The sequence below is a fragment of the Dama dama genome, chromosome 7 (assembly GCF_033118175.1).
Source record: "Dama dama isolate Ldn47 chromosome 7, ASM3311817v1, whole genome shotgun sequence".
NCBI classification, from domain to species: Eukaryota; Metazoa; Chordata; class Mammalia; order Artiodactyla; family Cervidae; genus Dama; species Dama dama.
Window position 1 is genome coordinate 27,102,950 of NC_083687.1, and position 14,910 is coordinate 27,117,859.

Here is a 14,910-nt window from a genome sequence, read left to right on the forward strand (position 1 = left end):
GTGACAGATAAGCTATGCTGATTTCCATCAGTCTGGTTTTGATGTCTTTTCAATTTGTTCTGGTCTCAGAGGGGAAGGACAAGGATGTAAGTAATCATCACCACCAAACCCCAACAGTCCTCTGCACTTTTCAAGTGATATTCCCAATACTAAAGTCAGTTTTTGATGACATTTTGAAGGTGATATTAACAAACCAGAACATACTCAAAGCCAGGGTCAGGCCTGCACTAGGAACCGTGTGGTATGAAGTGGAGGAAGGGACAAGGGGCTGTTCATTTCCTCACTTCTATCGTGGGTATGGACGGACCCAGTAAGTCAGACTGGGGAAGGCGTGGGGGGTGGCGGGGTGCGGTGCGGGGCAGGACCTGGGATGTGAAATGGTCTTTGGCAAAGAAACTGACAGAGGTGGACCCTTGTTACTCTAGACTAGGGGTCACAGAACTGCAGCCATAGGTCTTCTGTTTTGCAAATAAAGTTCTACTGGAACACAGCCAGGGCCAACCATTTACATATTATCTGTGTAATTACCTGTGTAATAGGCTGCTTTTGAGCTCTACCAAAGGTGGTTGAGCGGTGTGGACAGCAAAGCCTAAAACAGGCAGTAGCTAACTCTTTACAGAAAAAAATGTGCAAACCTCTGGTCTAGATCTAGGGAAGTAATTCTAACGGCTTGGGGAGAGGAAGGGGGAGAGGAGGGAAGAAAAAGGAGTGGGCTCAGAGCTGGGGTCTTTAGTATGGAAACCAGGGAAGGCTTAGAGGAAGGAAGTGGGGTGCAGCCACCACCATGCCTAACGACGTGGGGATCCCTCCTAATAAGAGCTGAGCCACAGTATAACCTTCCAAACTGAATTATTTACATCATTTTTTCGGGTGACTTCCTAGATGGTGAAGAAAACAGACTTTTCTCCAGTCTTTCAGAATTAGTAGCATATTAACAATGTAAAACCAAGCACAGGTAATCAAAAATGTTTTAATGATTAATTTTAGAGATTATTTAACATTGTGGGTATATCCAGATGAGCTTAAGCACACTTTGACAGCACACTATTGAATGTTATAGTTTCTGTGTTGAAATATGTAAAGACATTCTCAAACTAGTACCTAGGAAGACATACATTTACAAATATACACATTCTAGATTTGATAAGGTAAATGTAAACAGATGCCGTGACTCCTTCCAAACAGAAAACCCACAAGACTAATTAAGAGAACCCAACTGGCTCCCTGTAACATGAATGTGCAAAATTAAAGCATGATAAACTGATATTTACATAAATATCAAACCATTCATTTATACATTGTCAATGACCTTCTCAGATGTGTCACGAGTGGTTCAATGAATGTTTTTTTCCTCCAGTGGAGAAGGTATTCAGAGGCTAAATTTCAACACTTTAAAATGACACACACACAACAGTCTTTATCTGTTTGACCACTGCTTCTAGGGTATGAGACATGATTTTAGGATAAGCAGTCTTATTTTTAAACAAGCATTTCTAAACAAATCTTTAGTCGGAGCAGGAAAAAAAAAACCTTACAGGTGCTATTAGATTCACATTAACCAAATCATCTCTACTCAGTTCTCCAGTTCTCTCATGCTGCAGCTATCTGCTTAATTTTACCTTGAATTTTTCTAAGGTCCTTCCCACCCCAGCCCTCCCCATTCATTATGGTAAGCTAGGCACATTTTCAAAGGAAGTTTGTGTCAAAACAGATAGATAGCAGTATAGAAATCAATCCAAATTTGGACCCTGGCAACCAGTCCCCCCACTGCTCATCTATGGGCCTCTGTCAAATGGTTAACTGTTTAGTCATGTCTCTTGAAAAGTATACATCTTCTCTAAGTGGAAAGCAAAATGGGCTTTGTTTCCTGTATAAAAACACTTACACTTTGGAAATTTAAAATGGCCTACTCATCCTACACACTTCCTGAAATCTTGAAGACAAAGAATATATATTTAAGTTTCATCAAGACTGCTTTAGCTCCTCCCTCCCTTTTTACATTATTAACAGTGGCACTCAAAATAAAAAAATAAGATCTGTTAAAAAGTTAAACTGACTGTTCCACTAGATCTGAACCTGCCTGATTTAAAGCCACATTACAAAAACTGAAGGTGCCGATTTCACACGGACAAGTCACCTGAAGTTCTGTGTCACACGTTAAGTTTCATAATCACGGTTGTTGACTTTTCTGAACGGAGCTATTAGAAATGAATAAAAACTTGAAACATACCCTAATTGAACTAATAAGCTTTGGGCCCTGCTTTTTCAATTTTAAGGCATGTGTGTTTCTCTACTGTAACAACATTATACAAATTTACAATCACATGCATGATCTACAGTAAAAAAAAAAAAAAAGAAAAGTTTGGATTACAGTGTTATTAAATTGTGAATCACAATTCAGCACCTATCATGTTATAACTAATAAGGCAACAGCAGTGTCGTGTACTACAATAACACGCCCTCCACAGTCTAGCGCAGGGGTCGGTGAGAGCCCAGAAATGTTAAAAAATCTTACGTCTAATTGGATAATCTGTCTACGTTTTCTAGGGGTTTGGAACTGATGGAAGAGGTCCTACGTGAGTCACACTATTGTAGGCTGACTAGTTACAGCAGCTGTTAACGAGCATCGGGCACAACTCAGATGTGCTTACAATCAGATGATGCGGTTCAGAGGCTGCCAACCCTCGGACCTCAGTCCTTCCGCTGCTTCCGCTGTTTCACATTGTTCTCCAGGGAAGAAAAGCTGCTGGTGTGGCCGTTCACGGCGGCCACAGAGCCGTTCTGGTGGTCCTTTTGGTGCTCTCTCCTCCGGGAGACCCCCTTCTTGTTATAGGTCTGCAACACATAAGGGCAGATGGGGGCCACAGCAGGGATGGGGGTTGGGGTGGGGCCCAGCCACATCCCTAATGCCGGGGTTAGAGCCTCTGGGGACCGGTGTTACCATATTAAGAAACAATGTCTGTGGTCAAGTGATCTGGAAAATGTGTTTTTTTTTTTTTTTTTTTGCCACTGGTTTCAATCATTCTTTCATTTTCTGAGGTTCAGCCTGGGTATGTTCACTGAATTATGGGCAGAGGTATGGATGCTATTTGACAATTAGATTGAAAATACAATTTACACTTCACTCGGCTCTGCCCTGCTGTCTCCTGCTGTCACTCACATCCTCTGCCTTCAAAACTGTCTCATGGCTTCAGCAACTGTCTTGGCCCCTTACTTACAAAGCACTCTGCCATGAATGGCAGTCAAAACAGGTGTGACTTCAGCTTCATTGGGCCCCATCTTTTCTTTAACCTGCCTTGTATCTGTCACTGCCCTGAAGTGTAGCATGAGCTACCAGCCAGGCAGGAGGAAGATGCAACTCAGAGCCGCCACCCCAGATATGTCTGGGAAAAGTCTGTCTGGAGGGGGCGCAGGGAGGGGCAAGTGTGCTGGGCACCCCTCGGCCGGGCATGGAAGGGGGTGGTGCTGCTGCATGTGAGCTGGCTTTCCTGCCTCTGCTCAGGGCCTCTTATTTTGCTCCTGTTCAGCCCCTGTGCCTGCCCGGAGCCAGGCCCTGCTGAGCAGACACACACGAGACCCAGGGGTAATGAGATGTAGGAGAGCCAACAGCGACCACACAAGGTCAGGGTATCAACCCTAAACAGACCCTTCTGTGGGCAGAAACCTATACCACATCACGCACTTTGGAATGATTTGCGCCCCCAAGCCTGAGCAGTGGGGAGAGGAAGTGTAAGAAAACTGGGGAAAAGGGCTGATTTCTATCTGTAGCTGGGTACTGTAATGGAAAATTATTCAGATATTTAATTTAGCCCTGGGGTTTAGGGCAGTGGGGCTGAGAGACTGAGATTGAGACTCACTATGCCATGTCTGCAGCAGCCCCAGGGAAGCAGAACGGGACAGCTCTGCTTTCCCACAGGGACCCGGAGCCTCTTGTGCCAAAGCCCCAGAACTCCAAGGTCTGGCCAGACTTCAGCACCTTCCACAGTGGCAGTGACCCCACCTCCACCCCGCTCCCGCCAAAGCAGGGGCTCCTCAATAAAGGAATGAATGAGGGCCTTGGCTGCAAGGACCCCAAATCCCAACCACCACAGAAGAGTGAGATTTACCTGAATGTAGAAGTTTGTGAAGAGGGCGATCAGAGAAATCATGTATCCGATCTGGAAATACAACCAACCGAGAGGGAAGGTGCACGGCCAGACGACCCCACAGCTGGTCTGGATGATGGTCAGCACGAACTGAAGCTGGGTGGGGAGCAGACATAGCTGAATATGCGGCCATGGCCCACGGTCAAGGTGTCTGCCAAATGGGTGCTCTACCCTGCACCCCTGAGTTTGGGGATGAACACTTACTAACCTTTCTGTAGGTACAGAGGTCATTTCAAAATCAGGAGGCATACGCTAAACGTATCCCAAACCTGTTATGCATCTGTATTTGTCTTACGTATACACTCCTCCCTTTCCAACTGCTTAAGTCACCTTCTCTAAAGCTCGGGGAATAGCCAGCAACACTTTCATTGTATATTTGGAAGTGCTAGGAGTAGATTTACAACATACACACATCAAAATCCTTATGTTGTACATTGTAAACTTATACCGTATTATATGTGAATTAGCTTTCAATGAAGCTGGAAGGAGGAAAAAAGGAAACATGTTTAAAAAACCCAACACACACACACGTCAGGAATGCAGTACAGGGGATGTTTATTCTTCACAAAGGAAGGATGGGCATGGGGTGTATGTTTAGAGGGACCAGGAACCTCACTGCAGGATGTGCAATCTCATGGGACCCTTTCCCCATCCTTATCCGTGGACCTTCTGATTTGGTGAAGGCTGGGGTTGGGAGACAGACTTACTCTCTTCCTAGGATATAATGCTAATTCCGTAGATTGTTTCTGACTGGTACATCTTGGGAAGCAGGGAAACAGCGAGAAGGGGTTAAGATAAGCAACAGCTGCTGGACGGGCATCTTTAAGGGGTGACAGTGAAGGACCAGGCTCTGCCCACTGGATTTCGGGCCACCTTTCAGTGTTTCTATGCAGGGAACTGTTTTTTTTTTTGTTGTTGTTTCCTTTTTTTAAGGTAAGTATTCTAGACTGAGAAATAACTGTAGTGGCGCATAGAATAAATACTGGCAAACTGGCTGCAATCTTCCACTTCAAAGGGCAGAGGTCAACAGGAGACCAGCTCTCCAGCCTGCTCTAACTGTGGCTTCAGCAGAACCACACTCCGGGCAGCAAGTCAACCCTGGCATCACTTCTCATGTGTAAGGAGGAGGCTGATGAACAGTGACCCTTCCTCACAGGTGGGTGAGGGGACATAACAAGCACTGTCCAGAAGCCGGCAAAGAGGTGCTAATGAAACACCACACACATAAGCAGCTCAGAAGGTCTTCTCAAATTTTCTTTTTTCCCCAGATGGTTATTTTTCAATATTGAAGAATGACAACTGACACAGAGGGATCTGAATCAGCTTGGTTTCCTTAGAAAAGAATGTGTTAAGAAGGCAAGACCAGGGCTAAGAGTTTAATATCTAATGTCAACAAGTCAGCTAGCCCTAGACTATCGCCTCCGCATCCTCCTCTATAAAGTAGGGATAGTAACATGAAATTAGGCTACTAGAACAATTCCTGTAAAACTGCTCGCTTGACATGAGCACGTGGTAAGCTCAAGGAAGGTCAGCATTTGAACAGTAATGATAGTATTATTAATCAGTTTATGAAAGAAATCACAAGAGGAGAGGAAAAGGCTGTATAGTATACTGACAACCAAGGAAAGCTTTAACAAGGACGGCGGGAAATGACCATCAAGTACAAACAGCTGCTGGGACATGGGCCCAGGAAGGGGGCTGTCACCCGGGGCACCGCAGTGCCATCCCCGCCACCACACGGGCTGAACGGTCACCCAGCACCTGCATCCTTGCTGCCTAGTAACCTACTAGCACCCTGGGCTCGTCTGGTGGGCTACAGTCCACAGGGTTGCAAAAAGTCAATTCATGACTGAATCGACTTAGCAAACCCTGGACTTGTGCTCCTCCCAGCAAATCCTGGCACTCCGGAAACACAGGTACACAGATTGCACCTTGGATTTAGATTATAATTAGAAAACACGCACACACATGGATGTTCTGTGCACAAAGAAGAAAGAGCTGAACTTAAAGTCAGAGAATTAAGTTTAGTCTTTGTTCTCCAATTCAACCAGCTGCCTGCCCACCGGCGTGGTGTCTCCATCGACTGAAATGGATGGAATTCCCCGCTCTGCTTACTTCAAGGTGTTTAACTGGATCGAGAGAGAGGGAGGATGTGAAGGGCACCTCTCAGGAGCTAGTCAACAACACTGAAGCCAGGAGGTCAGCAAGGGGAGCCCAGGAAAAGCTGGGTGTACCCCAGGCAGCAAGTCCTGGCGGGAAGAGGCCGCATTACTCACCAGCTGCCCCTGCGTGATGTACTTCTTCCACCAGAGGTACGGCCGCATGGACGGGATGGACGACAGGCCGTAGTACGAATACATGAGGACGTGGATGAAGCTGTTAAGTGTGGCGCCAAAGTAAGCTGTAGGAACAGAGGGAATTGGCGAGGAGGATACATCAGTGTTCCGTATGTGACAGGTAACAAAACCCAAGATTCTTTTTAAATTCAAAAATGAAAAAAAAAAAAAAAAAGAATGTTTTTGAACAGGCAAACACTGCACCAGCAAGCTGGCACTGCATGGGCGTGTGATCAGAAATCAATTTCCATCTGGGCTGGCAGCCTTCAAGAGGCTTTAAGCCCAGGGTCAGCTACCAGGTGGGCATTCAGCCAGGAGTCAGGAACCACCCACCCCGCTGTGGCAGCTAAAGGCTTTGCCGCCAGGCTCCCACCTACTCCCAGAGGATGCTGCCCAAGTGCCTCCGATATGGCAGTGAAGCCTTGGGGAAAGATAGCCGCAAAGGGTGGGATGCTCAAAGCTGGCCGTCTCTACACATTTGCTGAGGTCTGGGGAGGAGGGCTGTGGTGCAGAGGCCATATATTCTTATCAGTAAGAGAGAGTCTAGAGCCCAGTTCCTTAGAGATGAGACACCCGTTATTTACGTCACAATTTGTCATTTCCAGTAGAACCACCCGGTCTTTTTTCAGACTCTCCGTCCTCTGCCCCCATGGCCAGCAACCAAGCAAAGCAACCAGCTTTCCCCTCCCTCTGTGGTCAGGCTGGGCTATGACAGTAACTGGGGGTGTGACCTTCGACGAGTCACATCCATTCTCTGCTTGTTTCTCATTTGTCATCCTGTGGGATCTGACAGTTAAAGCCTTCTTCCAGTGGGGCTTTCCAGGTAGCTCCTGGTAAAGAATCTGTCTGCAATGCAGGAGACCCAGGTTCAGTCCCTGGGCCAGGAAGATCGCCCTGGGAAAGGGAACGGCTACCCGCTCCAGTATTCTTGCCTGGGAAACTCCACGGACAGAGGAACCTGGCAGGCTACAGTCCTTGGGGTTACAAGCAGTTGGATAAAACTGGGTGACTAACACACTTTAAAATGTGGGCAGGTGCCATTTCTATTAGAAAGTTAGGGCAGGTAACCTACAGCCAGGAGGCGTGAGCTCTACCAACCCTTCTACTGTCTCAGGGTTCTCCCTAAGTGGAAGGAGCTGTACTTGGAAAGCCCTTGCTGGTTCTAGATTCCTCTGACTATGTGCATCCTGGTGGGCTAAGTTAATCAAGGGTGGTGCTATCCTGCGGGAAAACACGTGAGCAGACTGAGAGGATCAAGTTTGTCGGTGATGGATATCAGGAACTCTGACTGGGCCATATTAGCCCTCCTGGGCTGAACTCGACGGGGACAAATTAATCATAGGCAACTATGGGACACTTCCAGATCACAAGCTTTCCACATCCTTCTTAGAGAATTTACTTCAAATGTTGGTGTTTGTCCCAGAAGCTGCCCAGCTAAACACGTTTCAGAAACGTGAGGGTCACTATGTCAGAGGATGTGCAGACACCCTGAGGTACTGCAGCAAAAGTTTGTTCTCTGGAACCCACTCCTTGGCGCGATTCCATCTTCCTAGTCTGTCCCTGCCGTGTCAAACACCTTCCAAATGTGTACACAAACAAGGATGAACATCCTGGAACAGAGAATTCTGTCCAGATTTGTTCAAGTGCCCCATGCTGGGAATCTGGTCTTTCCTCATCCTGCCACATCAGCAAAGGATGTGCCTCAAATCAGAGAAAGGATCTGTCGGCTTGCTGAGTGCACAGGCCACGCGGAGTGTCATTAAAGGCAATCTGGACACCACAGTCAAAGGCCTGACCTAGAAACCTGCAGAAGCAGCACCTTTCCTTTCAGAGCCTTAGTTTCAACTCAGCCTCTCTGCTCACACCTGTCCCCAGAGCCGTTCAGACTCACAGTGGCCGCAGGGGACCCAGTTCATCACGAACCACCAGATGTTCAGCATGCTGGCGTGGTGGTACACGTGCAGGACTGTGATCTGGTGGTTGTTCTTGCGGAGGATGAAGAAGAAGGTATCCATGAACTCGATGAGCTTGGAGAAGTAGTACCACCACAGCACGCGGATGATCTAGGACGAAGGGGCCGTCAGTGTCTCTCGTTGGGTTGTGCGCCCACCCTAGGACCTCACCGCCCCACTGGCCCCGCTGAAGCTAGTCTCTCTGCAGGGCCTTTGACCAGAACACCTGGGGGGTTGGGGGGGTTGTGAAGGCAGGGCAAGCTCTACAAGGGCTTCACGCCCTTCACGACTTTTAACAAATTCCTGTAGGCTGCCTGTTCCCTCTGGAGCCATCAGGGGGAGGAAAACCATGAGAAAGGCACTTCCGATTTCAGGAGCTGGTGTGGAGCACGTGACAGGACACACGGCAGAATCGGAAAGAAATCTAGATATCCAGTGCTGTGCCTTGCCCAGTTAAATGCCATACAGGGGGTTCTTCACGGGGGCTCTGAGGAAGTGACTGCCAGGCTGAGGGTAGACTGCAGCCTTTTATTAAAAACAAAACCCTGAAAAATACTCCAATGTGGAAGCTGGACTCTACAGATCACACTCAGGTGATGATTAAAGACGTCACCCCGATGAACCTGTTTGTGTAAACAGAGAGCAAATACTGGTAAGCGCATGCACGCTGTCTTCCCTGGAAGTTGTTAACAGGACTCACTTTTGCAGACAGGGAGATTTTAGTTCCCCTCCTATACTTTCCAGGCTGCTTAATTTCCCTTACCACAGGCACACACTGCTTTTAAAATTCTTTCTAAAATATGTCCACAGGGATTACCTGGACGGCCATCTTGTCTCTTGTATAATTTCTTTATTAAGAAAACTAAGAGCCAGTACCTTCATGTCGGCTTCTCCTCCACTGCGTGTGCCCTGACAGAAGAAGTTGTACTGGCCTTCCCATATTCCCGTCACTAACTGGGGAAAAAAGGAAAAAAGAGAGAAAAAGCCAATCACCAACAAAATCAAAACCAGAAGATGCCCTATTCAATTAGACTTCATAGTTTGAGAGTCTGTGCAGACTGTGGGCTGTGCGGAGTCAAGGGTGCTCTGGGCAAGAAAATCGAGCTGACAGGAGGGTGAGCCGGGGCGAGTCCACTAGGGACTCAGTTTCCTGAGGGCGGGCCCAGAGCCCCGGCAGCCGCCTCCACAGGCCCTGCTTGGCCAGGCCGCCTTTCTTCAGAACCCTCCGTCACAAGCACCTCCCCGGTCCTGAGGCCCAAGGGATCCAAACATCTGTGGGCTCCTCTCTGATCAGATCAGGGTCTTGCCCTGCCACAGCCTCGGGGGAAACCACTGGCTTTCTCAAACCTGAATGTGTAGGCCCAGAATGAAGTCAAGGGCATGTCGAAAGGCAGATGGGATGGGCGTCCAGCAGGTCTGGGGTGGGGCCCAAGAATTCCTATTTCTCGTAGGTTCCCAGGTGAACCTCAGGCTGGTCTGGAGCCCTCACTTAAGAGAAGCACTGCTGCCAGCCTGGGGCAACTGAGCCCAGCCTCAGCCTCTTCCCTGTTTCCTGCGTCACCTGCAGATCCATGGCTCAGACCTCCGAGAACTGAGCTGTGCCCACAGAGAGGATCCTGACCTGGGAGGGGCAGAGTGCAGGGTCACCAGCTCTCCGTGGGGGCCTCAGCTGCCACACCAGGTCATTCATTACCTGCTGGGGGAGACCTAAGGGCCTGTTCCAGAGGGAACGTGTGATCCGAGCCCCTGTGCATGTCCACACTGTCTACCCACTACATTCCAGCCAGCCAGCCACCCATGAGATGTGCCTCTTTCTCCACGTAGGCTGCAGCTCACCACCTCCTTCTGAAGCTTTGGCATCCTCAAGTGTTCCTGGCGGCCCTCCCTCTGGTGGTCAACAGGGCAGGGGAGGAGAAATTAGAGGTGGTCTACCTCATGCCTGAGCTCATCCGTGGATCCCACATGAGGAACCGGCCCCGGGGCCTCAGTGTGTGGTTCTTAGCATGTTCCCCAGTCCAGCTGCATGAGCATCACAAGGGAACTCAAGTGACATGCAAGTGCCAGGGCCCCAGCTGGACTGTCAGAACCAAAACCCCAGAGAATCTAACACTGTGGTTTATAAAATGTGGTTCCCACCCAACAGCAGCCTCTCCCAGGAGTGCCCAGGAATTTGCTAGAAATATAGAATCTTGGGCCCAACCCTAGACCTACCAAATCAGACATTGTTGGGTGTGAAATTCCATGGTGTAAAAACAGGCTGTTTAGGTGATTTTCAATGCAACTGATATTTCACAACCACTGGCTTTAAACAGTGGTTCCCATCCCAGCTGTATGATAGGCTCACCGGGGGAACTTTTAAAAATGACTAATGCCTGGCCTCCTCCAGGCCGCTGTGGGGCCTTTCACAACACACTCAAGGCAACTGGGATGTGCAACTAGGAGTGGGAGCCACTGGTTCCACGCTGAGTCCAGGAAGAAACAGTTCGCCTACCAGTGTTGTGAGAAAGAGCAACTGAGACACAAGAGAATCTCAAGGTTCTCCCACAGAGCATTACTGGGGCGGGGGTTGCATACAGGGAACATCAGCTGATCACAAGGGCCTGAGGACAAACAGTTCAACTTCCATCCAGTCTGACCTCAGAGATAGAAGCTAGCAGTGGTTGTAGCCACTGTGCTCACTCTTAACACCCTGCCTCAATCTGACTTTCCTTCTACTAACTTCCTTTCTGTTATTTTTGCTTTGCACTGTCACCTTCTGCACCTGAAAAAAGCACAAGTTATATGGCCAAAGACAAGCACAGTGATTCAGAACACATCATTTTATAATGAAAATAATCCAGGAGTAGGGAGCAGAATTTAGCAAGTCACCTAAATCCCCCTAGCCCTTGATCATGTCTTACTCTAAGAGGAGGAGGGTGGATTGAATTATTTTCAAAGGTTCTGTTTTAATTTTTTACAGTACTACGTTAAGATTTTTTGAAAACAGAGGTCACATGTAAGCTATACTCTACTATCTTCGAAAAACCAGACCCACAGAGAATTTATTGGAAGGTGTAGTATCTTTCTGGTCTTTCCCTTCCTAAAGTCATATCAGTTAAGCATACTGCATACAGACCTATTACAAGTCCCAGCAATTATGAAATAAAGCCTGAGTTTAAAGCAGAGACAGAGAGAGAGTGTGTGTGTGTAGCACTTATGCTAGGCTGGAAACCTGAAGGGAGACAGAACTCAGCGTTCTTTGCTGCCCTTCCTTCTATCCTATGAGGGAACTGATAAATTATCTTCTGCGCTGGAGGGTACGGAAAAAGAACTTTTTGGAACTCCACTGGATTAAAGGATGGAGACAAAGAAGCCCAGGTCACAGATGTGATCCTCTCCCAGGTGGGATACGTTCTCCAAGGGCAAAATCTGTTTCTCTTCTATAAAAGTGCACCACATCCCCACCTCCGCCGCACCTTGAGCCCAGTGGGCTGTTTCCTGAATTGATGTTTCTGATCACAGGAGCAGCGAATAGAGACAGCGTAGAAACTTCAAAGCGAACTCAACACCACTTCTGGGCATCTGCTTTAAGTACATGCACTTCTTCCCCCTGACAGTAAGAAGGGGCAAATGTTTTCAAATACACCAGAAGAGAATGTAAAGTCTTTGTTCACAGAAGCCTTCTCTTAAAAACAGAAACTTGAAGGACCTCCCTGGTGGTCTAGTGGTTAAGACTCCTCCTTTCAAAGCTGGGGACGTGGTTCAATCCCTGGTCCAGGAATTAAGATCCCGCCTGCTGTGGGGCAACTAAGCCCCCAAGTCACAATGAAGAGCTCTCCCAGCCAAAGAAATTTTAAGGAACAATAATAATAAGTTAGTTAGTGCTTGGGCTCAGTAGTGTCCGACTCTTGGCAACCCCAAGGTCTGTAGCCTGCTAGGCTCCCCTGTCCATCGGGTTATCCAGGCAAGAATACTGGAGTGGGTTGCCATTTCCTCCTCCAGGGGATCTTCCCGACCCAGGTATCAAACTTGAGTCTCCTGAATTGGCAGATTCTTTCAATGCACCACCTGGGAAGCCCTCCAAATAAAGGTAGACTTAAAGAAAAAAGAAACTTGTAGTTCTTTCATATCATCAATGGCAGTGTGGGCGGGGGCACGTGCACTTAAATACCATAAAACAGGAAACCAATAAAACTTTATTTACAAAAACAGACAGCAGTTCTTTAGGTCTTTGTTTCCTCACTCCTCAAATAGGATAAAGACTGTCTCCTGTTCCGCCTGTCATGGGAAGTTAATGAGATGAAGTGTGGAAGGCTTATATCACCCAGCCTGGTAGAAAAGATAACCACAGTAACTGCTGGAAACCATTCCTTTATCCTTTTCAACTGCAATGCTCTCTGTCTCCAGCTCTCAAAATGTTCTCTATCCTTCAAAGGTCTGCTAAAATTCTATTTTCTTCATGACTGCTCCCATGAGCACTCCAGCTCAAGCCTGGTCTCCTGCCTTGGGCCTACCCTTCCAAGACTTATACTTATCTGCTCATGTGATCTTTAAGCCCTGTGTCACTGGCTCTGTCTTACGCTCTGCTGTCTTAAGCTCTTGGCGGCACTGGCTGCAGCTCCCTCAGCCACAAAATCCAGCACAGGGGGTACTCATACATAGGAGATGCTGAACAAATATCTGCTCAACTAACCACAGAGTTCAAGGTGCTGCTTCTTGTTCCTTAAATCTAGACCTGATGCTTTATTTGCAGGAAAAAAAAAAGTCTTCTGTTCACAAGGTGAAAATCAGTCCTTCAACTAAACAGAAAATTAACAAGGAAACACAAACCTTAAATGACACAATGGACCACCTAGACCTAATTGATATCTATAGGACATTTCACCCCAAAACAATCAACTTCACCTTTTTCTCAAGTGCACACGGAACATTCTCCAGAATAGATCACATCCTGGGCCATAAATCTGGTCTTGGAAAATTCAAAAAAATTGAAATCATTCCAGTCATCTTTTCTGACCACAGTGCAGTAAGATTAGATCTCAATTACAGGAAAAAAATTGTTAAAACTTCAAACATATGGAGGCTAAATAACACTCTTCTGAATAACCAACAAATCATAGAAGAAATCAAAAAAGAAATCAAAATATGTATAGAAATGAATGAAAATGAAAACACAACAACCCAAAACCTGTGGGACACTGTAAAAGCAGTGCTAAGGGGAAGGTTCATAACATTACAGGCTTACATCAAGAAACAAGAAAAAAACCAAATAAATAACCTAACTCTACACCTAAAGCAATTAGAGAAGGAAGAAATGAAGAACCCCAGGGTTAGCAGAAGGAAACAAATCTTAAAAATTAGGGCAGAAATAAATGCAAAAGAAACTAAAGAGACCATAGCAAAAATCAACAAAGCTAAAAGCTGGTTTTTTGAAAAAATAAACAAAATTGACAAACCATTAGCAAAACTCATTAAGAAACAAAGAGAGAAGAACCAAATTAACAAAATTAGAAATGAAAATGGAGAGATCACAACAGACAACACTGAAATACAAAGGATCATAAGAGACTACTACCAGCAGCTCTATGCCAATAAAATGGACAACTTGGATGAAATGGACAAATTCTTAGAAAAGTATAACTTTCCAAAACTGAATCAGGAAGAAATAGAAGATCTTAACAGAACCATCACAAGCAAGGAAATCGAAACTGTAATCAAAAATCTTCCAGCAAACAAAAGCCCAGGACCAGATGGCTTCACAGCTGAATTCTACCAAAAATTTAGAGAAGAGCTAACACCTATCTTACTCAAACTCTTCCAGAAAATTGCAGAAGAAGGTAAGCTTCCAAACTCATTCTATGAGGCCACCATCACCCTAATTCCAAAACCAGACAAAGATGCCACAAAAAAAGAAAACTACAGGCCAATATCACTGATGAACATAGATGCAAAAATCCTTAACAAAATTCTAGCAAACAGAATCCAACAACATATTAAAAAAATCATACACCATGACCAAGTGGGCTTTATCCCAGGAATGCAAGGATTCTTTAATATCCGCAAATCAATCAATGTAATACACCACATTAACAAATTGAAAGATAAAAACCATATGATTATCTCAATAGATGCAGAGAAAGCCTTTGACAAAATTCAACACTCATTTATGATTAAAACTCTCCAAAAAGCAGGAATAGAAGGAACATACCTCAACATAATAAAAGCTATATATGACAAACCCACAGCAAGCATCACCCTCAATGGTGAAAAATTGAAAGCATTTCCCCTGAAATCAGGAACAAGACAAGGGTGCCCACTCTCACCACTACTATTCAACATAGTGTTGGAAGTTCTGGCCACAGCAATCAGAGCAGAAAAAGAAGTAAAAGGAATCCAGATAGGAAAAGAAGAAGTGAAACTCTCACTGTTTGCAGATGACATGATCCTCTACATAGAAAACCCTAAAGACTCTACCAGAAAATTACTAGAGCTAATCAA

General features: G+C 46.2%; 1 protein-coding gene across 1 annotated transcript in view; it reads right to left on the reverse strand.

Moving 5' to 3' along the window:
* Positions 1-950: 950 nt before the first annotated feature.
* ELOVL5 (ELOVL fatty acid elongase 5) overlaps positions 951-14,910 on the reverse strand; it is a 69,884-nt gene continuing 55,924 nt past the window's right edge. Inside the window, exons 4-8 of the mRNA XM_061146928.1 lie at positions 9,310-9,387; positions 8,373-8,544; positions 6,422-6,546; positions 4,107-4,241; positions 951-2,835 (exon numbers count right to left, since the gene is read on the reverse strand). Of these exons, the coding sequence (XP_061002911.1) occupies positions 2,692-2,835; positions 4,107-4,241; positions 6,422-6,546; positions 8,373-8,544; positions 9,310-9,387 (654 nt within the window). The 3' untranslated portion in view covers positions 951-2,691. The remainder of the gene's footprint in view (positions 2,836-4,106; positions 4,242-6,421; positions 6,547-8,372; positions 8,545-9,309; positions 9,388-14,910) is intronic.